The sequence below is a fragment of the Mus caroli genome, chromosome 11, assembly GCF_900094665.2.
Source record: "Mus caroli chromosome 11, CAROLI_EIJ_v1.1, whole genome shotgun sequence".
Lineage (NCBI taxonomy): Eukaryota > Metazoa > Chordata > Mammalia > Rodentia > Muridae > Mus > Mus caroli.
In genome coordinates, this window is record NC_034580.1 from 4,006,239 (window position 1) to 4,031,059 (window position 24,821).

Below are 24,821 nucleotides of genomic sequence, written 5' to 3' on the forward strand. Positions count from 1 at the left end.
TTAGTTACTTGTACTTAGTTACTTGTAGTTAGTTAGTTACTTGTACTTAGTTACTTGTGGTTAGTTACTTGTAGTTAGTTACTTCAAAATCCAATGTTGTGGTCAAAGACTCTCCTTTTGTGGCTTGAATCCTAGTAAGTTTCTTGAGACTCACCGCACTGTCCCTGTGTGCTGCGTGCTCCTAAATACTATGTTTCTGGCAGCTGTTAAGTGTTTTTTGTTTTTTTTTTTGTTTTTTTTTTTTTTTGGTAAATCTTGATTCAGTCAGACTTCTCATGGAAACAGCTCAGAACAGAAATGAGTGTTCACCAGAATTTGATTCTGATTCTACAGTCTAGAACCCTATCCCACCCAACAAAGTCTTGACAGGGTAGCTAGAAATAAAATCAGTGTGGTTGTTACTGATCAAGTTCTGTGAACCTGGATTTAGATAGGCTGCGTTGTGCTGCAGTAAGTAACACAGCCAGTGTGTCAGTAGCATTGACTAGCCAAGGTTCATTCCTGTTCCTAGTATGTGTCTATGGAGTTTAGCCATGCTTCCCAGCATCATGGTCCTCCAGACACCAGGTCAGAGCACACCGGTGCTTCCTCAGTCCTGTGTAGCTCCAGCCAAGAGCGATCACCCTTGTCTTTAAGGGAGGCACTTATACTGTCCATTGGTGCCTGGAAATCAGTGGAGAATATTAAGAATATCTACCCCAGAACTTCCAGAGAGGAAGGAGAATATTGGAGTGTGTTGGGGGCGAGAGGGCTCACATTGCTTCCAGTCCCCTCTGGTGTGGCATCAAAGGGAGATTTGTCTAGACAGCTGCTGCAGTCCTGCCTGCCTGCTCTAAGATCCTGACACCATGGAGAGTTGGAAGCCCTGTCTGACCTTTGTTCTCTTACTGTGGTCTTTATGTGTTTTACAGTGTTCCCTGGCTTAAGTGACAGTTGTCAAAAAAGGAAGGTTAGGGCTGTTCTTATAACCATTTGCATGAGGACTGCTCTGACCCTATATGGGCCAGGACTTATCTGCAGATTTATTCAGTCCCCTGTGCCTTGTTGTGAATACACCACTCCCTCTGATCTGCCCACTTGGGAGTATCTCCTGGCTCCTTGGGAGGTAATTTCATGTGAACCAGAAACCAAGCTGTGCTGCGTGTGTGTGTGTGTGTGTGTAAGTGTGTGTGTGTGTGTGTGTGTGAGCGTGTGTGTGTGTGTGTGTGCTGTGTACTGGCTTGCTCTCCATGGCTTGCTCAGCTAGCTTTCTTATAGGACCACCAGCCTAGGGATGGCACCTCCTAAAATGGGCTGTGTCCTCTCCCATCAATCCCCAAGTAAGAAAATGCCTTATAGCTGGATCTTATGGAGGCATTTTCTAATTGAGGTTCCCTCCTTTCAGATGACTCCAGTTTGTATCAAGTTGACCTAATAACAGCCAAATAGTGTACAGGAGTAGTTCATTTCCTTCCCTGGGTTTCCTCCAGAAGAGATGGCTTCCAGAGTTGGAGGTGTCTCCAAAGAAACATACTAGTGACTCAGAGGAAGAGGACATTCTAAAGTGCCTTTCTAGTGATTGTATGAAAATCAAGTAATACGTCATCCTGCTATTGAAGCGTGAAGTGGTGGTCAGACCCTTGGCAGGTACCCTGTGACCCTCAGAAGAATCATGGTAGAGGATGAAGAATGGGGCAGCTGTGTAAGCTGATCCATCCTGAGAAACATGCTGTTCAAGCACTGTTTGGGGGGGGGGGTTGCTGATGTTCTCTGATTGAGATTGTTTTGTCAGGGTAAAGGGTGACGTCACCCCTTACCCATGTCGGCATCCTAGGGAGGTGCCGGGTTGGGATATTACTTGTTTTGTTCTTTATCCAAAATTACAAGCACACCAGATCTGACCTCCTGGGAAATGCTACATCGTGGTTGGTAGATGCGCCTGGTCAATAAATTCTAAAGCGTAATGCACATGAGTAGGGAGGGGATGCCTTCTGAAGAAGTGCTGAGAGCACAGTTCAGGAACAATCCAGTGTGATTCTCCTGTGACCTTGCTGACAAGAATAACATTTCACCTAGTAAGCTATTCCTTAAAAATCGCAGTTTCCTGACTGGAAAATCTTAAGAGAATTTCAGTGGATTTTCATCTTGTTAAAAATGTCATAAGCCAACTCCTGATTGCTTTATAAAAATAAAGTTATTATTACGGAGTTATTAACATGTGTTAATGTGGGAAGGACAAAGACCCCAGCAGTCCCTAAATCCAAAAGCTGGTATAAGCAGATCCCAAAACAAAATCTTTTAATGCAGCGCGCTAAGTCAGGAGTAGTTTTCATTTTAGTTCAATTTTTTAAATCCTGTTTTTAGTCTTTAGAAGTTTCATGTATGTGCACAGGTGTATTAATCATTAACCATAAAGGAAGTTTTGACTTCTCTTTGAAAACATATCTTACACCTTTGTGCCAGGTTGGGTGTAGTGGTGCATACTTTTAATCCCAGCACTTGGGAGGCAGTGCTAGGCGGATCTCTGAGAGTTTAAGGCCATTCTGGCCTACATGGTGAGCTCCAGGACAGCCAGGACTAGAGAGAGAGAGACCCTGTCTCAAAACTAAAACAAAACAACTAATAAGCCCCCCCTCTCCATCTCCTACCCCCCTCTCCATCTCCTACCCCCTCTCTCCATCTCCTACCCCCTCTCTCCATCTCCTACCCCCTCTCTCCATCTCCTACCCACCCCTCTCCATCTCCTACCCCCCCCTCTCCATCTCCTACCCCCCTCTCTCCATCTCCTACCCCCCTCTCTCCATCTCCTACCCCCTCTCTCCATCTCCTACCCACCCCTCTCCATCTCCTACCCCCCCTCCATCTCCTACCCCCTCTCTCCATCTCCTACCCCCCCTCTCCATCTCCTACCCCCTCTCTCCATCTCCTACCCCCCTCTCTCCATCTCCTACCCACACTTAAGCCGTTAACCTGCGGATTTCCCCATCTCCTTTCATGGTCTGCTTCTGTCACCTCTGATTGAACTTATTCCTTGGGTTGTTGGGTCATAGGTTTTGGTATACATCATTCACTTGCCATTTGTTTTGGTTAAACCTTTGCAAACGCTGCATTGGTCCATCCTCCACCCCTCTCTGTGCGTCCATCCTCTTTCCAACTTCAGTACTGGCCCCTCTGTTTTCCTATTCTGAGTTTTACTATCCCCTCTCCCTTAAGTCACAGATTGTTAAAGAATGTTTTATTTTTTTAAGCAAAGGATATTCAATTATGTTGTTTTTATTGAAGCATTATCGATAGTGACAATAATTATTTGGGGGAGGATAAATATTGTTGTGCCATTAATACAACCAAGCTGTTCTTTTTTAAATATGTCTTTCCTCTTAAATCTTAAAAGCTTTCCTTCGGGATAATTAGTATGTAGCATGTTAAATATAATCAGTAATACATTTTCCATGGCGAGGAGGATGTTTACAATGTCATGTTGATGGGAATGGGGGATAAAAAGATTGAGGCCAGAAGTCAGGGGCTACTGGCCTCTGAGACACCCAAGCAAATGACAGACTTATGCTATGGGAAACCTGCTGCCAGAGAGCCACCCTCAGGGCAGAAGTGTGCCCAACTCTCTGATGTTGTTCTCTTTCCAGCAGAGGTCATGGACCCTGAGCCCCCTTCAGAATTGTCAGTGGCCATGTCCTGCTATTTGCAGAGCGGGCTCCAGTCTGTCCGGGCAGTGGTGGCCAGTGTCCCTTCTGGTTAGACTTGGAGTCTGAGGCCCAAGTGTGTCTTTCTTGTGTCTCTATATACCAACCTTCCCCTTTCTATTGGAGTATGCTAATTCACTGGTTTTGGTTTTGCTTTGTTTTTTAATCACTTTGGGCTCCTGCACCCGGCTTGGACTTTCACACCATGCTCCCTGCTCCTCACCACACCTCTTAGATTGCTCCTTAAAATCACTGCTTCTTTTTAATCATGCCAGGAAATCTAACCGTGTAACTGGTAAATAAACTCTAGAGAGAGTAGGGTAACCATCCCCAAAGCCTTTGAAAATACAGCCCTAGGAACAGTGCCTCTAACGATGGATGACAAGATGCTGCAGCACGGAGATGTGTCTGCCCTGTCCTGTGTATCACTGCCCACCAAACGGACTGTCCAGTGGATGTCTTCTATGGCAGGCCACAAGCATCAAAAGCACTATGGTGGCATTTCTACCACACCAGTTTCATGTTCATAAATGGTAACAACACACACCTAGACTGTTTCTCAAGCCAAATCCTTTAGAGAGTCAAGTTTTTTGTTTGCTTTTTGTTTTTGTTTTTCAAGATAGGATTTCTCTTTGTAGCCCTAGCTGTTCTAGAACTAGCTCTGTAGACAAGGCTGGCCTCAAACTCATAGATCCGCCTGCCTCTGCCTCCTAAGTGCTGGGATTAAAGATGTGCACCACCCCCCTGCCTGGCAATGGTTAAGTTTTGTAGCAGAGATACCCTCTGCATCTGAAAACTATGGCATACGATATGCCACTAGACCCCACTGACAGCATCCATTGAGGCTCATGGTGGCCCGTACATGTAGCCAGCCCTGACATTTTTTTCTTAGCACTGTAGGGTCATAGTTCTTGGTAAGCAGGCTAGGTCTGGCTATTCCTGCCATCCTTCTGTCCACTTCTTAGGGCTTCATCTTCTGCTTGTGGTTCAGAGAGTGTGTGCTCCTAGATCCACCCCAGCCCACCATTCTGGTCTCAGTGCCAGTGGGATTCGAATTCTTGTGGAGGCAACAGAAGTTCTGGGAAAGGTCGAGCAGAGGGCTGTCTGGGGCTGGTGCAGTCTGGGGTGGGCACATAGGTTCCTAAGAGATGTTCATGAGATGGGATCTGGGGAATTAGACCCTGGAAATGGGGACCCATTCTCAAACACTGAAAATTGCAATGGTGGGGTAGTGAGTCCCTCAACCCTGCATTAAGGCTCTGGTCTTTGTGTGTGGTATGAAGAGTATTCATGTGGCCCATCCATGCATCCAGAGCCCTGCATGGGTGACCCTTGACGTTGGAGTAGCATGCTACACCCCCCTCTCCCACTCCACTCCCATGAGAATTTACTCCAGACACCCAGAGAATAAAGAAAAAGCTCTCTAATAGCATACATCCTGCTCTGGCTAACACCCAAAGGGAAACCGGCCATGAAACTTTTAACAGCTTATATAGGTCGTAGGCGTCAACATTCCACATAGAAAGTTACACTCGGAGCAATTAAGCAGAGACAGAAAACTTCAAGTCTGATCGCAGTTACTTTTAATGTAGAGCAATGCTGTTCTTTTCCAGTAGTTGTTACCCCAGGTCATCCTGCCTGGCAGATGTATGCTCTCCTTGGTGATTGATAGAGCCAGGGTAGAGGTGTGTTCTTTGATATGGAGATAGGTCTTAGTTGGCCACAATCTTAGTGAACTAAATCCTAGCAGGAACATATTCCCAGAAAGCCTGAAGTTCAGTTACGTTAGAGGCACACGATGTTTCCTGCAGTTCCTAGCAAGCCTGGCTAGGGTGGTGCTCATCTTCTAGGGCAATAAGAGGTAGGGCTTCTTCAGCTACAGTCTACTTTGTGTACTTCAGTATTCCCTAAGCAAGCTTATTGGTAGATCCTTTATCATGAATTTATCACTCCCATTCTTTCCTGTATCAAGGTGTCATGGTGGGAGGGTGAGGGCGGCATGCAGGGTTGAGATTCATGACCTCTGACCCCCAGGCGGAGGAGGAACGGGATGACATGGAGAGAGTCAAGCTGGACAACAAGAGGATCCTCTTCAATCTCCTGCCAGCTCACGTCGCACAGCACTTCCTCATGTCCAATCCCCGGAACATGGTGAGTGAGTGTCAGGTCTCCATGGGGCCTGCTGCCTGACAGGACTTACAGGTCTGCAGCTGGAGTGCAGTGTGGCCCACTCTGTGTCCCTCTGCTTTGCCTGTGGCCTTTAGCAAGCCCTGATTTAGCTGCTCGGCCATGCTATCAGCTCCCCTGGAATAGATAACTTCTGATTTACCAGGATACTCTGGGGAAATTAGGTTGGCAGGTATGCATTTCTTTCCCCTCCCTTCCCTTCCATCATGGGCTGGCCTGCAGTGTTCATAACACACAGGAGGCAGAAAGTGGGCTTTAATAAACTAAATGCAGAGAGGAGAAATTCTTTTTCAAGACTGGATTACTTCAAATGGCTTCCCTAATGTGGGGTCAATAGGTACTGAAAAAGGAGAGCATGCTCATATGTTTGACTATCCGTTGTTATGTCTGCTTGAAACGTGGGGATTCTCTTTCTCTCCTCTGCATGGAATGTTTGGCCAGAGCTCCTCACAGCCCTGCCTGCTGCAGTTGCTATGGCCACCAGCACAGCATAAGGGAGATGCGTACAAAGGCCAAGCTGAAAAGTAAAAAAGTCCAGGCTGGCTTCTATAGTTCTAGGAGAAGGGACAAAGCCTAGGGGTTCAGCCTTAAGCTCCTCCAGCCGGAAGCAGCTGCTGTGGTTTCTGTACAATCAGCCAAGCCTTAGAACCAGGAAATGTGTAGCTTTCATAAGCCCTGCCCTCTTCCCTGCTATTCTTTCCCTAGGAGGCTCAAAAGGACAAAGCTGACCACCCAGGATTTGCCCATTCAGTGCCCTGTACAACCTGGAGCTCACAGCATTCCCACAGCATTACCCGTGGAACCAACTGGGCCCCTATGGCCTGTCCCCTATGGCCTGTCCCTTATAGCCTGGCTTGTCCCCTTCCCAAAGCTGCTCTTGTTGGTTGGCCGTACAGTGGTTCTGACCTTTCCTGCCTTTGCAGGACCTCTACTACCAGTCCTACTCCCAGGTGGGCGTCATGTTTGCCTCCATCCCCAACTTCAATGACTTCTACATAGAACTGGATGGCAACAACATGGGTGTTGAGTGTCTGCGGCTCCTCAACGAGATCATTGCCGACTTTGATGAGGTGAGGCTGCAGCATCCACTCACAGGGGAGCAAGGATGACCCTCCATGGACCCAAAATCCTGCTGTGTCCACTGGGTCTCCAGTAGGGTCCAGGACAGAGCATCTTGGCTCTAGGAGAGGGCAAAGGGCTGGGTAGTGTTCACTCTAGGAGGGCAGGTAGGAACCTCTTGGTCCTTCCCCAGCCAGGCACTGTGTTTGCCCCAGCCCTGGAGCCTCTTTCCCCAGTGACAGCGAGCTTGGCTTCAGAGACAGGGGTGTGTCCTGCTGTACTTCCTGGATGCCTCTTTCATGCAGAGTGACAGACCCAAAACAGACCAGAGGAGCTGTTGTGCACAATTTGATGTCCACCTCCTCTGTTGCCCCCTAGTGGATGTTGGCTATGTGACATCTCGTGATATTAACAGTTTTCTTGTGTTTTAAACAAAGCTCATGGACAAGGACTTCTACAAGGACCTGGAGAAGATCAAGACCATTGGGAGTACTTACATGGCTGCCGTGGGGCTGGCGCCCACAGCAGGAACCAGGGTAAGCAGGTCTTAGGGCACTCGCTCATGCATGGGCCAGGTCAGGTCCCCATACTGGCATTAGTTTCTCTGCGCCTGACTAGGGAGGAAGATCCTAAGCTATCTTGCCATTGGCTGGTTCTGTCTAGATACCCAATCTTAGGAAAGCCCTTAAGCCCTCCTCACCAGATACCTCCCTTTGCTCCAAGACGTGGGATGCTGAAAACGACCCCCCACACTCCCACCCAGTAGAATTGTGAAAATGACATGACTCTGCGGCTCCAAAGGAGATTGATTCCGTGATTGACATTGTCCCAGAGCAGGGATCATTTTGCCAAACATTTAAGGGACGAATGCTGTCAGTCACCTCCAGCCGTTTCCAGAAGACAGGCAGAGGGACAGCTTTCCACTCATCCTAGGTCACCCTTATACTAAAGACACACAAAGACATCACAGGGAAGAAAAGACATAGGTCACAAATGCAAATGCATAAATTCCTCATCACACATTGGCAAATAGAATCAAATACTAAGTAAAGTGAACCCTACCTGAGGGACAGGTAGGATTTATTCCAGGTACATAACACTGGTTTAATATTCCAAAATGAATTTGTGAAATTCACCCTATCAACATAAGATCCAAAAAACGGATGCAAAAATCCATTTGGTTCAAGACTCATTCCTGAATAAAAGTGATTAAAATCAGAAAAAAGGAGACGTCTAAGTTGACAAAGAACACATATAAAAAACCCTATAGCTGAACGTTGTATCTAATGGAGATAAAACTCGCCAGCTCGGGGTCAGGAGCATTATAAGAATATTCCTTCTCATCAGCATTAATATTGGTACTGAAATCAGGATTTTGCTAAATAGTCTAGTTGGGACTTGAACCACTATGTAGCCCAAGTTGGTAACGAATCCCAATCCCTCTCCCTTTGTCTCCTGATTGCCAGGACTGTAGGAGCACACCAGGATACCTGACTCATACCCACTTAAATTCAACAGTGTTCTGGAAGTCCTGGCTAAGGCCCTAGGACAGGAGGAGATAAAGCACATATAGATTTTGAAGGAAGAAAGAGAATTATCTGTCTTTGCAGATGACATGATTATATATGTGGAAAGGCTGAACAAATGAGTGATGATGGGTGGGTGGGGGATGGGTACATGACACTCCTAACCAGTGAACAAATGAGTGAGGCAGGATCCGGGGTTCACATGTAAAAGTCAGTCTTTCTCTGTATAATAGCAATGAACAGTTGCTATTTGAAATTCCAGACCTAATGCCACTTATATTAGTGCTAAAGTATAATACCAGGTATAAATATAACTTGGTATATATAAGAGCTATATAAGGAAAAGTATTCCATGTCCCTGCACAGAAAAGATGACTGCTGTCAAGATATCAGTGCTTTTAAATTTGATTTATGAAATTAATTCAGTCTCAGTCAAAATTTTATCAGGAAATCTCATGACCTTGACAAACTGAAGCTAAATTTATACTGACAAAGGATCCAGAAGAAGTCAAGACAATCCTGGAGAACTAATCAGACAGCTACAGCAGTCACACAGTGTAGTGTCCTGGGACAGAGTGCCCAGAAAGAGACACATAGAACTATGCCCAGTTGATCTCCATTTTAATACAATAGTTGCATATTCACACGAAAACCACAACCAAGATAAAGATGTCCTGCTCTTCATAAGATCAATTCAAGTAAAGTGATTAACCTAAATGTAGAATAAAAGGCTAAAAACCTTCTGGACATTGGAGAAAATCTAGATGGTCCTGAGTTTGGGATGGTTCTTTTTAGACATTACGCCGAAGTATAATACCAGTAGCATAAGTCCTGAAAGAAAAGATTGTTTTAGTTGGACTCCATCAAATGAACCTCCTACTCTGTAAGCAACGTTGTGAAGGAACAGTCTGTCTGCAGGCTGGAGGAAAATTTGCCACCTAGCTGATAAAGGACTTAGACTTAAAATAAAAATTTAAAAACCTGTAAGATTATAAAAAAAAATCAGAAAAATGCCAAACTAGTTAAAAATGGGCAGTCTGGATAGGGGTCCTATCAGTGAAGATGTAGAGAGGCAAGGAAAGACATGAGAAGATGCCCCATATTTTAAGTTCGTAGGGAGGAGATTAAAGCATTGGCATTGAACCACATTGACCTATTCAAACAACCCAAATCCAGAACACTGGAACCACTGGATGCTGGGGTCTGCGGGCAAAAGGAACTCTTGTTGCTTACTGCTGGGAAGGCAAAATGTTCCAGTCACTGTGGGAACAGTTTGACAACTTCTTACAAAGCCGTTCAGACTATTACCAATGCCTGTAAACACCGGCAACTGCAGTTCTTGGTGTTCACCAAAATGAGACACGAGCTTACATCCACACAGACATCTATACGTAAATAGTGCAGTGTTACTCCGAATCACTAAAGGCTGAAAGCCAACAAAAGTCCCTTCATTAGGCGAATGGATGAAGACCTTCTGACATGCCCATAGAATTAAATATTGCTGTCCTAAAATTGTGCAGGTGACAGAGGCACAGTGAGACCTTAAGCTACTGTCTGAGAAAGACAAAACCACAGAGACAGAATTAGTGGCTTCTGGGTATGGGGTAGCAGGAGTCATGGCTCGGCAGAGCACGGAGGATTTGTAGGGCAGGGGAGCTATCGTGTCACACTGCACTGCATGATATCATACATTCATCAAGCCTGCAGAACAGACAATACCAAGGGTGAGCTCTAATGTTAACTGTAGCTGTGGGTTGGTAATTATATTGCCAGCGTTGGCTCACTGACTGTAACAAATGTGCCACTGGGATGCAAGAATTCAGCAGCAGCCAGTTGTATGCAGAGAAGGTTACTGCATAGAGACTCCTTATCATCAGTTGCATATAAATTAAAGTTCTTTAAAAAATAATAAAGCCTATTCAGTGTTGTCTTAAGGACATTAGTTCCCTGATGTTGAGGACAGTAAGTCTCCTGGATAAATACAGAAATTGAATCCTTCTGGCCATCATTGCTTTACGAATGTAAGGACTTTGTCCCCCCAGTCACATCCTCACAAATGCAGTGTCAGTCTCCAGAAAGGAAGCTGGCACCCCTCCCTCACATATGTCCCTTGTCCTTGTTCAGCTCATGTGCAACATGTATTGACGGCATTATCCAAATAGGTGCCTGGACACATGATGCCCGCATCCAGGGGCTGTTCCCCACACCTCCAGGGGGGCATCATCTGGACTAGTGTGACTTTGGGTGGCTTCTGCCCCTGTCTCCCTGAAGCCATGATTTGGGCAGTACCCTGAGTTTCTTATCTGTACAATAGGAGAGTCAGTGGGTCTCCAGGTAGGTACCAAGAGCCCCTGCTAGTTCCAGGGCTGCTATGTTTTTTTGTAGGCATTAAATCACAGTCCTAGGATCTGCCTGAGTGGCCCCTGCCCCTGCCCTGCTCTGGCACTCTACACACCTACTGTCCTGTCTCTTCACTCTTAGGCTAAGAAGTCCATCTCGTCCCACCTGTGCACACTGGCAGACTTCGCCATTGACATGTTTGATGTTCTGGATGAAATCAACTACCAGTCCTACAACGACTTTGTTCTCCGAGTTGGTAGGTGACTCTGAACTTATCCCTGTCACCGATGGGAGCAGGGTCAGTGCAGGCCTGTGGTCTCATAAGAGGTTGTGTTGGTTAGGAGCACACGGAGACAGAATTGTCTCCGAAGGTGGCTTGTGGACAGGTGCTGCTTCTGAAAGGGACTTAGGAGTTCATTCCAGAGCTCTGGAGGGACATCAGACGCCTCCTTCACTGCTGTAGTAAAAGTTCTCACTAACAGTAACTCAGATGCGAGTGCGCCTGGACCAGATGGGATGCTATAGATGCGCAGGTCCCTGAGGGCCACCAGACCCTGACCCATGGGAGAAGCTAGGCTTCGTGTCCTCCCCTCTGTGCATTTGAATATGTTCTTGGTGCCAGGACCCACACTCTGAGCAACGTAGTTTCAGTGCTATGTCAAAGGAAATCTAAGAAGCCACTACTACTTTAGGGGTCAGAGAAGTGAGGTATACTGTGGACATAAAAGCTGTAGTGCCAGACTCCCGGTGTCTCCAGAGCAGGGCCTGCACAGGGCCAAAGTGACGGTGATTCCGAAATATGTCCCCTCCACACAGTCAAGAGAAAGAAGGGGAGAGCGCTTTAATGATAACATGCGTCTAGTTCTGACTGATGCCCAGGAGGGGCCTCAGACTACGCATTCCATATTTGCTGTCACCCTTAAACCTCGTCCAGATCCTGGCCCCTGGTTACACTTTGAACAATTTAAACAGAGACAGGAGAGAGTCAGTCTGGCCACTTGGGCAAATGGGAGATCTACACAGCAAAGATAGTGCCACAATTATTTCTTAAGTACACCAGTGTTTTCAAGTAGTTGCCCTGGCTCATCCTTGTACACTTGGCGGAATTTTGCTTTTTCTGATAAGAGCATGGGGGATTTCATGGCAGACCAGGACTTAACGATGGTTGTTATCTCTGGCTCTGTACCTCTGAGCTGCCCTTAGAGGCATCTTCTTCAATGTGTGGATGAGACGAATGGCTGGATTTAAGCCAGCGTTGTCTCCTCTTGTTATGGGTATGGGGCCTAAGTAGGAGTCAATCTCAGTGAACAGTCTATAACAAAAACTTTCTCAGTAACTCTAAACTTCAATTATGGCACAAAGTTTCCTTCCTCCAGTTTCTAACAAGCCTGGTCAGTACCCTACTTACCTCCTAAGCAAGCTTTTATATATATATATATATATATATATATATATATATATATATATTATATTAATATGCATCAATTTAACTACTTCAGGTTTCTCCTGAATTAACAGGACCTGGGGCCTTTCCTTAGGGTTAGGGATTGCTCTGGAGGCCAGTGCTGCTGCAGGTATGGTGGGCAATGCTGAGGGGGCTGCCCACTGCCTACCTGGGGAGCCCTGGACTGGACTGGAGTGCTAAAACCTGTGTTAGGTTGGGGGTTCCTTTAGAATGGAGCCTGACTCTCTGTGGCCCTCAAACCAAGACTCAGAAAGGCATGCCTTTTACCAGGCACAGTGCCTACTCAGTCACCAGTTTCTAGCTGCCCACAGGCTATGCTGTGACTGTTTTTCAGGCATCAACGTTGGCCCCGTGGTTGCTGGAGTGATCGGTGCTCGCAGGCCCCAGTACGACATCTGGGGAAACACAGTCAATGTGGCCAGTCGGATGGATAGCACTGGGGTCCAGGGACGAATTCAGGTAAATCATCCAGAAATCCAAAAGTCACAGGTACCCATTCCTCAGATGAGGAAACTGAGGTATCAGTAATCTCAGGTGAGCCTGGGCTCTGGGACCAATCAGTGGTAGGACAGACTAAGCTAAGTATCTTGGTCTTGGCTGGGGACCTGGACAAACTGCTAAGCCTGGCAGGTTGCTTTTGTTATTTGATTTTTTTCCATGCATCATTGGGGCCACTTCTGAGTGAGTGGATGTAAATTCGAGAATTACAGGGAATTGGGGGTCACTAAGTGGCCTGACAGTCTAGCTTTTCAGTGCTCTCTCTTGTTTCAAAACTATGGTTTCACCTGGGCTTGGTGGCACACACCTTAAATCACAGCACTTGGGAGGCAGAGGCAGGTGGATTTCTGAGATCGAGGCCAGCCTGATCTACAGAGTGAGTTTGGGGACAGCCAAAACTATATAGTGAGACCCAGTCTCAAAAGCAATAAAGAAACAAGCAAACTAAAAGCCATGGTCACCATCCATCTGCCATAGGAGACCAGGAAGGAAGAGGTGTTTCTCAAGTGTTTAGAGAACAGGACAATAGACACCCCCACCGCCTCTGAGGAGCTTCACCCACATGGGACAAGACTCGGTGGCTATGACACATTCTAGGAGCCATTCTGGTCTTCATCGGTGTCGGGGAAAGGTCCAGCCTTTAGTGTTTCTCCCTGGAATAACATTAGACCTGCCATTTAGATGTAGCTGTGCAGGTCGAATGGAGCTTATGAAGGGTGCCCTGGCATCCAGCCACCCACCAGAGAACTGCAGCCTCCAGGGTTTTGGAGCAACATTCTCATTATTCAGGTGCATTTCCCCCGGTTTCAGGACTTGTGGAATTAGAGCAGGAACACAGGACACCCAAGAGGACCGCCCACACTGTGACTAGGTCACTGCCACAGACAGGGTGTTCTGACATCATGGCTACTATGAAGTTGAGTCTCCCTGGGCGTTGAGCCTTCGACTCACCATGAAGTCTCCACATTCTGCACCTGTGAGGTGCAGGCATGTGTTCTGAGGTCTGCTTCCAGCACCAAGGTCTGGGGTCCCTTAGCAGCTCTGCAGTTTTGCATTGATGACATTTTATTTCCTACCCCCCCCCCCAGATTTCTTTAATTGTGGTAAAATACACAGATCACACCATCTTTTCACAGGCACAGCTCTGTGGGCTGAGCATCCACTTAGTGGGGCAGCATCTGCTACTCTCACGTGTAGGACATGGAGTATGGTGTTACCATGGAGAAGATGCTCGCACTCCCCTACGGCCTTCTCCAGACTGGTCATGCCCAAAGAAGGCTCCCCACCCCCGTGCCCACCCCACTGCTTTTGTTGCTGTAGTGAAAGGTTTATTTTTGATTTTTGCTCACAGTTTGAGCATGAAAACATTTACATAAGAGTCTGGCAAGGTGGAGGGACAAGAAGACTTAAATTCTTTGTCCTAAATACGTTTTTCTAATACTCGACTAACGAGGCTCATATTTGATATTTTTACACTGATGCTCAGTTTCATGTGCAGGGCCACCCTCCCTAGCTCTACCAGAGTAGAAGAAGGGAGCTGGAGACAATTTCATTGTTTGGACATAAAATGTGGGGAAAGCCAAAGCCAGGAGACAAGGAGGTGTAGAGCCCCACACCCCCTTGCTGGCTTAGGACTGTGCCGTAGATCAGGGATATTTCACACTTCATCTTGTCTCTGGTGTGGGGAGGCAGAGATTCGTGGAGCCAGTATACTTACTGGTCTGAAGCTTGAGAAAAGAGGAGCTAAGAGATGCCCATTTTCTTCTAGCATTTTTTGTCTTCTGTATGCTTATGACCTCCTACCAAAGGCTCTATTCAGTAGCTGTACTCCATTCCCAGAAACTAAGGGTGCCATTCCCAGCACCAGACTACCTTGCTGAGGTATCTAGATCCCTGATCCAGAGAGCCTGCCCATCTACCTTTAACACTGGGGCTAGTCCCACACAGCCCCTAACTGGTACACAAAGCAGTCACAAATGCTCACCCAAGCCATGCTGGGTCTCTAGCCCCAGCTATCCCCACTTGCCCATATATGAAGTAGCTTTGTCCAAATATCACCAGGATTGGGCAGCCAGGGTGGAAAGTGAGGTGCAGGGTCAAAGGTCACTGGGGAGCTCCGACCCTCCAGAAGACCCCCTCATTATCCATGACTAAGAGTAATGCTGACTTATTTCCCCTGGTAGGTGACTGAGGAAGTCCACCGGCTGCTGAAGAGGTGCTCATACCAGTTCGTATGCAGAGGCAAAGTCAGCGTGAAGGGCAAGGGAGAGATGCTAACGTACTTTCTAGAAGGCAGGACTGATGGAAACAGTTCCCACGGCAGGACCTTTCGCTTGGAACGAAGGATGTGTCCTTACGGGAGAGGTGGAGGCCAGGCCAGACGGCCCCCACTGTGTCCGGCGGCTGGACCCCCAGTCAGACCAGGGCTCCCTCCAGCCCCCACTAGCCAGTACCTGTCATCCACAGCAGCAGGGAAGGAAGCCTAGTGGAGCCCATGGGCCACTGGAGATGCATGCAAGGCAAGAATGCTCCAGGGTGTCACAAGCCACCATGGCTCTAGCCAGGACCAGCCAGAGGAGCCAAGTGGCTGGGCTGGAGGAGAAGTATTGTCTGAGTGTGGCCTGAGGCCAATGGGAAATGTGCCCAAGCCACCCTTTGGGGCACACTGAGCTCTGTCTCTTCCTAATGACCTGGTTATGCCTGGCTAGTGTTGCCATAGGTGGTGGGTCCTTGGGAGTATCTTCCATGGTCACAGCAAAAGCTATGGAGGTCAAGCTGGCAGAGGAGCCCACCATGACTGAGCCCCAAGTCAACTGGCTTATGGGTGGCTCCAGCCCTGGTAAGCCCTGGCTTATGGGTGGCTCTAGCCCTGGTAGGTCCTGGCTTATGGGTGACTCCAAGCCTGGGTAGCAGCTTCAAGTATGAGTGCCAGACTGGGAAGTTGGCCCCGCTGGGCAGGGCCATGACAGTTGAGCTGTTCATACCATGGGCACAGCAAAGAGCTGGTCAGGTCTTGGTCAGGGCAGTATGGGAAGAATTGAAAAGACACCTCTTACTGCATGAAGAGCGGGGTTGCTGGCTTTCCCCAAGAGTAGGCTTTTGCTAACAGCCAGAGGCAGGTCTTCTGGAATTTTCGGGAGGCCCTACAGCCCCACTTCTGTCCTCCTGGCCCGTACATTCTCTTCCAACCCCACCTGGCTGCTGGCTTCTGACTGCTGTGACAGTGGACCCTCCTCTTCCTGTGCCATCACTGCACATTCAGAGAGGAGGGGTGTGTGCTGCCTTGTCTTCTCTGTGGTGTCTTGGACGCTGTAAGTCTAACAAGAATCAAGCCTTCGTTTATGTTAAGAGCGATTGACCCACTATACCCACGAGTGCTCTCCTTGCTGGAAGACTTGCTCTCCTTGGCCTAACCAGCTCTCCTCTTGGTGGTTTCAGAGTCGGCACAGTGTGCGTTCCTGAGTCTAGGTGTGGTTTCCCTGCTCCAGGGTGACAGGAAAGAGTGGCCCTGTTGACTGACACCTGGGACCTCCCACCTGTGAGTCCTAGTAACTGCAACAGTGAGGAAATCCCGTTGGGGTACAGGATTCTGGAGGAGTTGGTAGGAAGCAACTGGCTGGAAATAGCGGGATGAAGCCTTGCTTTTGAAGATACTCAGTTTCAATACAGGAAGGGAGGCAGCTTGAAGCAGGGCAGGTGAGCATAAGCCCTGCCTGATCTTGTCTATGGAGGCCCGTTTCCTCATGGCTCCCCAAGAGCTTGCCCCCTTCTAAGGGTCCTGAATCTTCTTAGAATAGGGCAGAGCAAAGCCTAGTTTTCCCCGGCAGGGTGCATATGTGGTGTTCTGGATTCAGCTCTGGCTCAAGTGTGTAGCTTTGTTGTTGCCTGGTCAGCCAGCATCCATTCCTGGGACACTCAGCTGAGGCTAGACTCAGGTCACCTGTGGATAGGAAGAAAACTTTCAGCAAGGGAGAGCTGGAGGCTGCATGCAAAGTCTCCAAGTCTCTGAGACTACACCTTAGGTGCCCTAGGGCGGTGGTGGGGCAGCTGTGAAGATCGCACATTCTCTCTGGACAGGGCTGGAGCTTGTGGGTGGTGGTAGGGGTATCATCTAGCACCTTCTACAGAGGAACTCTGACCCTTTCTGTCAGCCCACTGTGGCTAGAACCCAGACCCAGAGCCAGGGCCAGACTGACTTCAGCACTCCACTGCAGCCTTCAGGGTTGGAGAGCAGGTAGCTTCATCGTCCTCCGCTGGACATGTCTGGTTCCTGAGGCTTGGTATTTTGTTGTAACAGTGGTGGGGGAGAATGCTGGCTCCCAGAGAGCTGAGGGCAGCAGGAGAGGCTTTTGATTTCTCCCGTGGCCCTGAAGACCATCCTAAGATTGCATTTATAAGAAAGATTCAGGCTGTTGGGGGGGGGGGTCTGAGAAGGGGCAGATTCCTCGGAGCCAGAACCTGGGTAGACATGTGAGTACTCTTTCTTTGTGGCTCCTGCCTCCTGCCCGTCCCCATGTGTTCCTATCCTTGGGACAAATGGCTTTTCTCATGGGGCTCTTTTGCACTAGGACTTTCTCACCTTGTCTGTCTGTCTTGCAGTCAGCCCAGCCAGGAGCACCCAGAGCAAGTGAGTATATGGTGACTTTGGCTAAGGGCTGTGGCACTGTCCCTGACCTTCCAGGCCACTGAGGAGGGTAGAGAACCTCTCACACAGCCTGGAGTTCCTCAGAGTGGCTTCTAGGCACCCAGAACTAGCGCCTCTCTGGCTGATCAGATTAGGGACAGAAGAGTGGCTCTCAAAGATGCCCACATGACAGCCCCAGGTCCTGTGTGTCCTTTGCCACAGTGGAGGACCTTGACAAGGGGACTTAGGGTAGGTAGGCCTGAAGGATTGAGAAAGGATTGAGAAGGATTGAGAAAGTCTACACCAACGGGTTTAGTGCGGGCACAGGGCCCCTCAGAAGTGGAAAGATGGCCAGGCTGGGAAAGGTGATGTATGCCCAGGACTGAGTCTCTGTTGCTGACCTGAAGATGAGGACATGAAACACACTGAAGAGACTTGGGAGGACAGCACAGCTTCAGCCAGCAAAGAAGCCAGGATGTCACACATGCCCACAACCACAAGGAGCTGAAACTGGCCAAAGCCTGAGTATACAGCAGGTAGACCATCAGAGCCATGAGGGAGGAGGCCAGCCAGTGACCCCTGGATCTGACCTATATGACGCTGAGCAGAGCCAGCCTAGGTCGATAACACTGCAATCACGCATGCGTGTGTCAAACCGAGGCCACATGGGTGCATGGGCAGAGCCACCCAAGGTGTGGTCAGAGTGAGAGAAAGCAACCTTTAGGATGACACTGCCTTCTCTGGGCACAGGACTGTTCTGAAGCAGACCACACAGGAGCCTTGGCTGGGTCTCTTCTTCAGGGGCGACATCTCCATCATCAGCAATTCCAAACCCGCCTACTTCCTGTGAGGTCAGGAACCACACGTGCAGCCATAATGTTCCTTGGGGTTTGGTGATAAACAACCTTCTTTTTACTTGTGATAAAAATGTATTATATTGCCTTATTTATTTTTAATCTTGTACAATATTCATGTACAAATGTTAGAGCCATTTAGGTAGGATTCTCTCCAAATTATTTATTTTAAGATGCTCTGTAAATAGTGCGCCAGTCACAGGTGCTTGATCACTTGTACCAAAAATGAGGAAAAGCCTGGTACCCACTTCAGCCCCTGCTTGTAATGCTGTGGCCCTTGGGAAATGACCCTGTTGTGTTCCCTTCCCGCCCCTAGCATGCCTCCCGTGCCTGACACCATAGAATAGAACATAGCCCCAGAATGCTTCCAAATGCTTCCATGGGCTGTGCCATCCTGGGACAGTCCACTCCTGGGGTGTCCATACCTACAGGTGTATGTCCCCACACACGCAGCAATCCAGTTGTTTCTCAGACTCCAAAGCCACCAGGGCTTCCGGACCCCTTCTGTCATAGAAGCAATAACCATAACCTAATACTGTAGAGACAAGTCTGGCCCAAGCAGATTGCTATTCCAGAAACTACCTGTGCATGTGAGATTGCTATAAAGGACTGACATCCAAGTCCCCCATCCCTCCCAGAAGGCCTAGCTCTAGCTTCTTGGTTCCTACAGCCAGGATTGGTACACACACATACCCACCCTCCAAGATATAGCTGAGCAGACTGAGCCAGCCACCAGTCCTGGGCCCCACTATTGTCACTAAGGAATAAAGGTGAGGGCAGCCTTCCGATCTTTATATCTACACCTATCCTTGAATCGTGATGTTTTATGTGACTGAGGGTCGTGATGGTTTGTTTCAGTGTTGCAACATTGAAAGGTACTTGTGGCATATCCAGGTGGCACACCACCTTCCTCAGTGCCATTCTGGTGGGAGAAGGGCACCCCCGAGGGTATAACAGGAAAGAGCTAGAAAGGGCTGACAGAGGATTCAGGCTGTGGGCTTGACTGGCAGATATGAGCGGCTTTCCAAGAGCTCACATTGTATTTACACGTGAGCTGAAGGACTCTTGTACCACTGTCCTAACAGCAGCCCGCTGAGACTGTGCAAATGACTTGCTTTAACGGGATGAATAAGAGGGAAACAGTGTGGACTGTGGATCTGGGGAAGGTTTCACTCAAGTCTCCCAGCCACCCTCAGCAGGTACGTTCTAGGACTCTCCAAGTCCCAGGGACCTTTCACAGCCCGTGCAGAACTTCTGTCAGTGGACGTTTGGAGGCGTGGTTGTTATAGAGCAAGTGTGTACCCTTCACGTAATAGTGGCAGGGAAAGAACACTGCTACATACACTGCACACCCGTCAGCACCATGCTGCAGAAGGGATGCTGATATTTTACATTCTTACATGGCTGTACATATGTAGCCACCAGGAACTGACTTGCTCATGCTTTTTAATGGCTTCAACTTGCAAAGGGTGTGCTTGGCTTGATAAAATTAATAAAGAGCAAGGAGGGCAGATTGGATATTATGTGGGCCTTTGAAGCATCTTGCTTCTCTAGCTGTGACTGGCTTTGAATGTTTCTATAGCAGGCTTGAACCAATAGCTCATTTCTATTTACAACTATAGGCTTGGCAGTAGGTTGATGGTTAAAAGTGTGTATGCATATGCACTTGCACACAAACACATGTGTACGCACACACACAATTTTCATGGGGAATATGAGAGTTGATTTGTATTCCTGACCCCTTAGGCTGGGGGTTAGAGGAGCTGCTTGGAGATGTCCTTGAACTCAGAGTTTAGAAGGCAAAATTGAGCCGCCCTCAGCTGGCCTAGGGAAAGAACCTCTCAGGCGAAAGAGGTCTCAATCCAGGAACTGAGGCACCTAGATAACTATCTTATACATAAATCATTCCAAGCTCTTTGACACCAGAGAGAAAATGTGTTGATATGTTCACAGCAGACACGATGAATGTGGTAGAAATGAATACTGTTTGATTCAAAGCAACTCCTGTACCTATATAGTCAACCAGTGCCACATGGACCAAGACCAGTGTGGATCCAGAGGAACAGACCTAGAGCCAGGAGCCTTCCTAGGGGAAGGCAGGAGGTGTGTGGCCTGGCCAGAGGATTCACTCCTAAAGAGAAGGGTGGGCACAGCACAGAAGGGCATATTCAGGAAGGCTCCTGCTGGTCACTGGTAGGAGAATTCTGGAGAGTGTCATCTCACATATAGAGTTGGATGACCTGGGGTGGCCTGGTCCTGATGCTGGCTGATGACTGCTGCACGAGGGGTTCTTCCTGGCTAGAGGCCATCTGTGATGCTCTGTGGGCTGGAGGCAAGGAGGATGTGATAGGTTCTAGTGGCTGTTACACAAGGTCTGGTACACCATGAACACAACTTCACACAGACACACTGAGTCATGCAAGGCAGGTGTCGACACCCTGCAGAGTCTGCCTCACCTCCAAGAATTCAGAGGACACTTTTGAATGGATATGGGATCCCTGGCCTGGCCTTGTGTATGCCTTGTGAGCACGGGTCCAATAATAGATGAGATCTGTCACTCTGTGGTTCATTCCATAAATGCTTCAGATCCAACTTCAAGTGCCACATTCTGTCACTAAACAATTATCCAATCAACACATCATTATCTAATGACTAAGACATTTGGATTTTTAAGGTTTCTAACCATTTTAATCCATTCTGTTCCACACATACCAGATCTGTTCAGTAGCTTATAAAACAAAAATTATTCCACTAGAGGCTGTGCTTAATTCAAATCAATGTGTGTTCCTGTGCATGTGTGTGTGCATGTGGGTAGACATGTGCATGCATGTCTAATAAGACATAAAATTATTCTTCCTGGGGTTAAGATTACTCACTGAAGAAAAATAAATTTGAATATAGTGAGCTGTCACTTGGGACACTTGATATCCTATAAGCTGAGGCAGCATACACCATCCCCCTCCCTCAGTCCAGGGAGGGAGGGGGATGGGCACATCCCCGAGCCACTCAGCCTACTGCTAAGTCTCTTTTGCAAAAAGACCGCTATAATCGCATCATTCTGGTCCGGGTGCATAAAGAGACCCTGTTGCTCCTGTTTCTCTTGTCTTGTTGGACTGAGAGTTTGGGTGGATGTTGACTATTGTGCAGAGTAGGTGGTAACTCCACATGCCGGGTGGGTGTCCATCCAAACTCTGAGGAGGGAACAAAACGACATCAACCTCAGGTACATGAGCCCTTCCCTGCCCTCCATGTTTTAGGAGCTGACATGGAGGCCACACCTTTCACCTGGTGTGTCAGCTGTTGCCTGTCTGGGTTATCCAATGCGAAGAACAAAGCTCGGAAGGCTATCTTGGGTTGTGTTTCCTAAGTAACTGGAAAAAGAAAGTCTTAAAATTCAGAAAATTAACCACCATCATGCCACATCCCTCGGTCCTGCCAAGTGCTGGTCATTTAAAAATCTAATGAATGTACTGAGTTTTCTTCAGCATGTTGCTAGGCCTGCTCAGTCCACATTCAAACAAGGGAGGTCAATCATTACTGCCCCATTAGCAAACACCTTTAGGGGCCTTTGGTATGGGGGTAAATTGATCAAACATTCATTACTAGTACTTCCATTTAGTTTTGCAATTCCAGGGCCCCTTCTGTGGGCTCCTTGTTCATGGGAAGGAAGTGGTCTGCTAATACTCAACACACATTGTCCTGAGAATGTGAGGCAGAGAGGGAGGGACCAGGCCTCAACTGTTCATCTGATCAGGCCAAGCTGCGTGTTTTCTGTTGCAGTTAAGGTCTCGGCTAAGCCAAGTGAAATCTGTAAGAACTAGGCTGCTGTTGCTGCTATCTTCTATACAACAGTGCTTACCCAGTGTGGTGCAGGGCACTTCATGGACGTGGGTCTCTTGTGGGCAAGAGTTGCTCAAACTCCACATTTGGAGCATGTGGCTAAGTGCTGTTTGGTTCTGTATTTCTTGGCTTCTTGTTGCTAAATTAGAGCCTTTTGATTCCTTTCTGATCAGCTGCATTCCTCCAAAGTTAGAGACACCACACCGAGCAAGAAATTAGAACCCCGGCTTCAGCCTTATAGTGCCCTTGATAGTCTCAAACGTTTTGAAACACAAACTGACATTGTGTCTAGTGGCATCTTCTTAAATCAATTTTTTCTGAAAGGCCTGACATCAAATAGGGACAGAGCTATGGCATTCCTGTAGAGCCCAAGCCACACTGCCCAGCCAGCCTGGCTCCAGTTAAAGATCTTACATTCAATGCTCTCATGCTTCCAGCAGGCAGGCACAGCAGTGAGGGTGCCTTCCCAAGGACTTCCCTGGGGGGTTAGAGTTCTCCAGGAGTGCATAGAAAGCAAGGAAGGGGCAATGGTGCATGGCAGAAAGCATGGCTGCCTCTCCCATGTTACAGGAGCCCCAAACGCTTTCCAGGCACTGGTTCCTGCCAATGCCAGACTACATTCACTTCAGATGCATTGGTTTCCAAACATTTCCAGCCATTTGCTGAGAATTAGCATTTCAACGGACATGCTATCTGAGACTGACTCCAGAAATCTCTTAGACTTCATAAACTTGTAGGATTGCCTGCAAGAACATTTGCAGGCCACTAGATCTGCCTGGGGTGGTCCCCCCTGCTCCATAGCACAGCATTGGGAAGTGGGCCTGACAGCAGCCAGAAACTTGTTTCTCACCTCCCACCAGCAACCTCCACTCAGCCCCAGACCCCAGGCACATGAAGCACAAGTCTCAGGGGACTGTTCCCATGCTGTGGGGAGCCCAAGGAAGCCCCCAGCATCTCTTGCATACACCACTGGCAGTGTGGGCACAACTGGCCACCAGGAGCACACATGCCTGGGGAAGAGGGGCCTGCTCTGTTGCCTTCATCCCTGTTAAAATTGAGTATATGCAAGCCATTTGCACTACGGAATTGCATGCCTTGAAATTCCTAACTGTGTGCACCTTAGTTTGAATTTGACGTTATGTAGCATGCACAAAAGAATGGATGGGCTTGGGCTTGTTCCCAAGTCACCTCTACCGCTCATTGGGAGCACAGTGCTGCCCTCAGCCAATCCCAGGTTCCGTGGAGCCCGTGTGGCTCCAGCACTTACTGTGCAGTGGCTCCCTTTCCCACCGTGCTCTCTTTCCCACCGTGCCCACTTAAGCTGATTGCTCACCAATTTGCACAAACGGAATTGTTATGATCGCGTCTTAGCAGTATCTTGATTTAAAGTAAGCCCAAAGCCCACTTCTGGAGTTCCTTACTTAAAAGAAAAAAAAAAAAAAGGCATGTGTAAGCACCTGTGTCCTGTGTTTATCAAGAAAGCTTTGAGTCCCTTAGTGGGATAGAGGGTGCATGGACAAAGGGGGCATTTTATCCCACACGATACACTTACCAGATGCGTCCGTAGCTATGAGAACTCGATGATTATATTCACAATAACTCAATATCACTGGGTAACCTCTCACAATAGATTTGTATAATCAATACGGGTCTATTTTTATGTCAACTCTGTAGAGCACCTTCCAGTCTTTTTCAAGATTGTTAAATCGAGATGAGTAATTGAATAATTTGTCCTATTTTTATTTAAAAAGTGAATGAACTGAAATGTTAATGTGAATGTACATTTCTTAACTGCAACTTTTCTACTGAGTGTTTGCACTATACTCTCTGGGGTCTTATTTAACAAAAATAAAGGAGAAAAATTGCTTGACTAAACTCTGGCCATTTTCATTGAAAGACAAATGGTCGTATGCACGTTCTGAAGTCATCCATGACTCTTTTCCTGGGGTGAGGAGTTATTATTCAAAATGTCACATGCCACATGACCCCCGAGTGACATAAGCCATCTTCATTTTTACACCGCCACTCCTTCATATTTTTTAAACCTGGATTTTAGTCCTGGGCTTCTGTGAATCCCCCAGTTCAGATATTTCTCTTATTCAGACAACATTTGACTGTTAATATGGACTCTCCGTGCTTCTTGTAGTCTGAGGTATCATTAGTAGGATCATTTCTTGGATCTTTCAGAAGCTCCCGTAGCTGAGGACTCAGTGGTAAGCTTTTCACTTTACTCTCTGTGAAGTCTCCAGTTGCCCCTGTACGTGCTGGGCAAGCACTCCAGCCCTATGCTATAGCCCCAGCTCTCATTGCCCCCTCTTAAAGATAAAACAGTCACCTGAGCACAGAAACTGGTCACAGGTTCCTTTGAAAAGCTGAAAAATATTAACCCATCCCAGGTTAGCAGAATGGTGAGGGGTCACGTCCACAGTCACGCTGCCAGGAGGTATTTCTTTCAAGTTGTTTTTCCTTTGTACACTGTTTTGAGAGAGAGAGAGAGAGAGAGAGAGAGAGAGAGAGAGAGAGAGAAGAGAAGAGAAGAGAAGAGAGAGACAGAGAGAGAGACAGAGAGAGAGAGACAGAGAAAGAGACAGAGAGGAACAAGAGGGAGGGAGGAAGGGAGATGTGGTGTGTGTGTGTGTATGTGTGTGGTGTGTGTATGTGTATGCATGTATGGTGGTGGTGGTGTGTGTGTATGTATGTATGTATGTATGTATGTGTATGTACACTCTGGTATCAGGGAGAAGTGGGAAA

General features: G+C 47.8%; 1 protein-coding gene across 1 annotated transcript in view; it reads left to right on the forward strand.

Moving 5' to 3' along the window:
* Window positions 1–23,945, forward strand: part of Adcy1 (adenylate cyclase 1) — a 116,855-nt gene extending 92,910 nt beyond the window's left edge. The window contains exons 15-20 of the mRNA XM_021178187.2: window positions 5,712–5,828; window positions 6,788–6,934; window positions 7,361–7,459; window positions 10,931–11,045; window positions 12,589–12,713; window positions 14,936–23,945. Of these exons, the coding sequence (XP_021033846.1) occupies window positions 5,712–5,828; window positions 6,788–6,934; window positions 7,361–7,459; window positions 10,931–11,045; window positions 12,589–12,713; window positions 14,936–15,238 (906 nt within the window). The 3' untranslated portion in view covers window positions 15,239–23,945. The remainder of the gene's footprint in view (window positions 1–5,711; window positions 5,829–6,787; window positions 6,935–7,360; window positions 7,460–10,930; window positions 11,046–12,588; window positions 12,714–14,935) is intronic.
* Window positions 23,946–24,821: the final 876 nt, after the last annotated feature.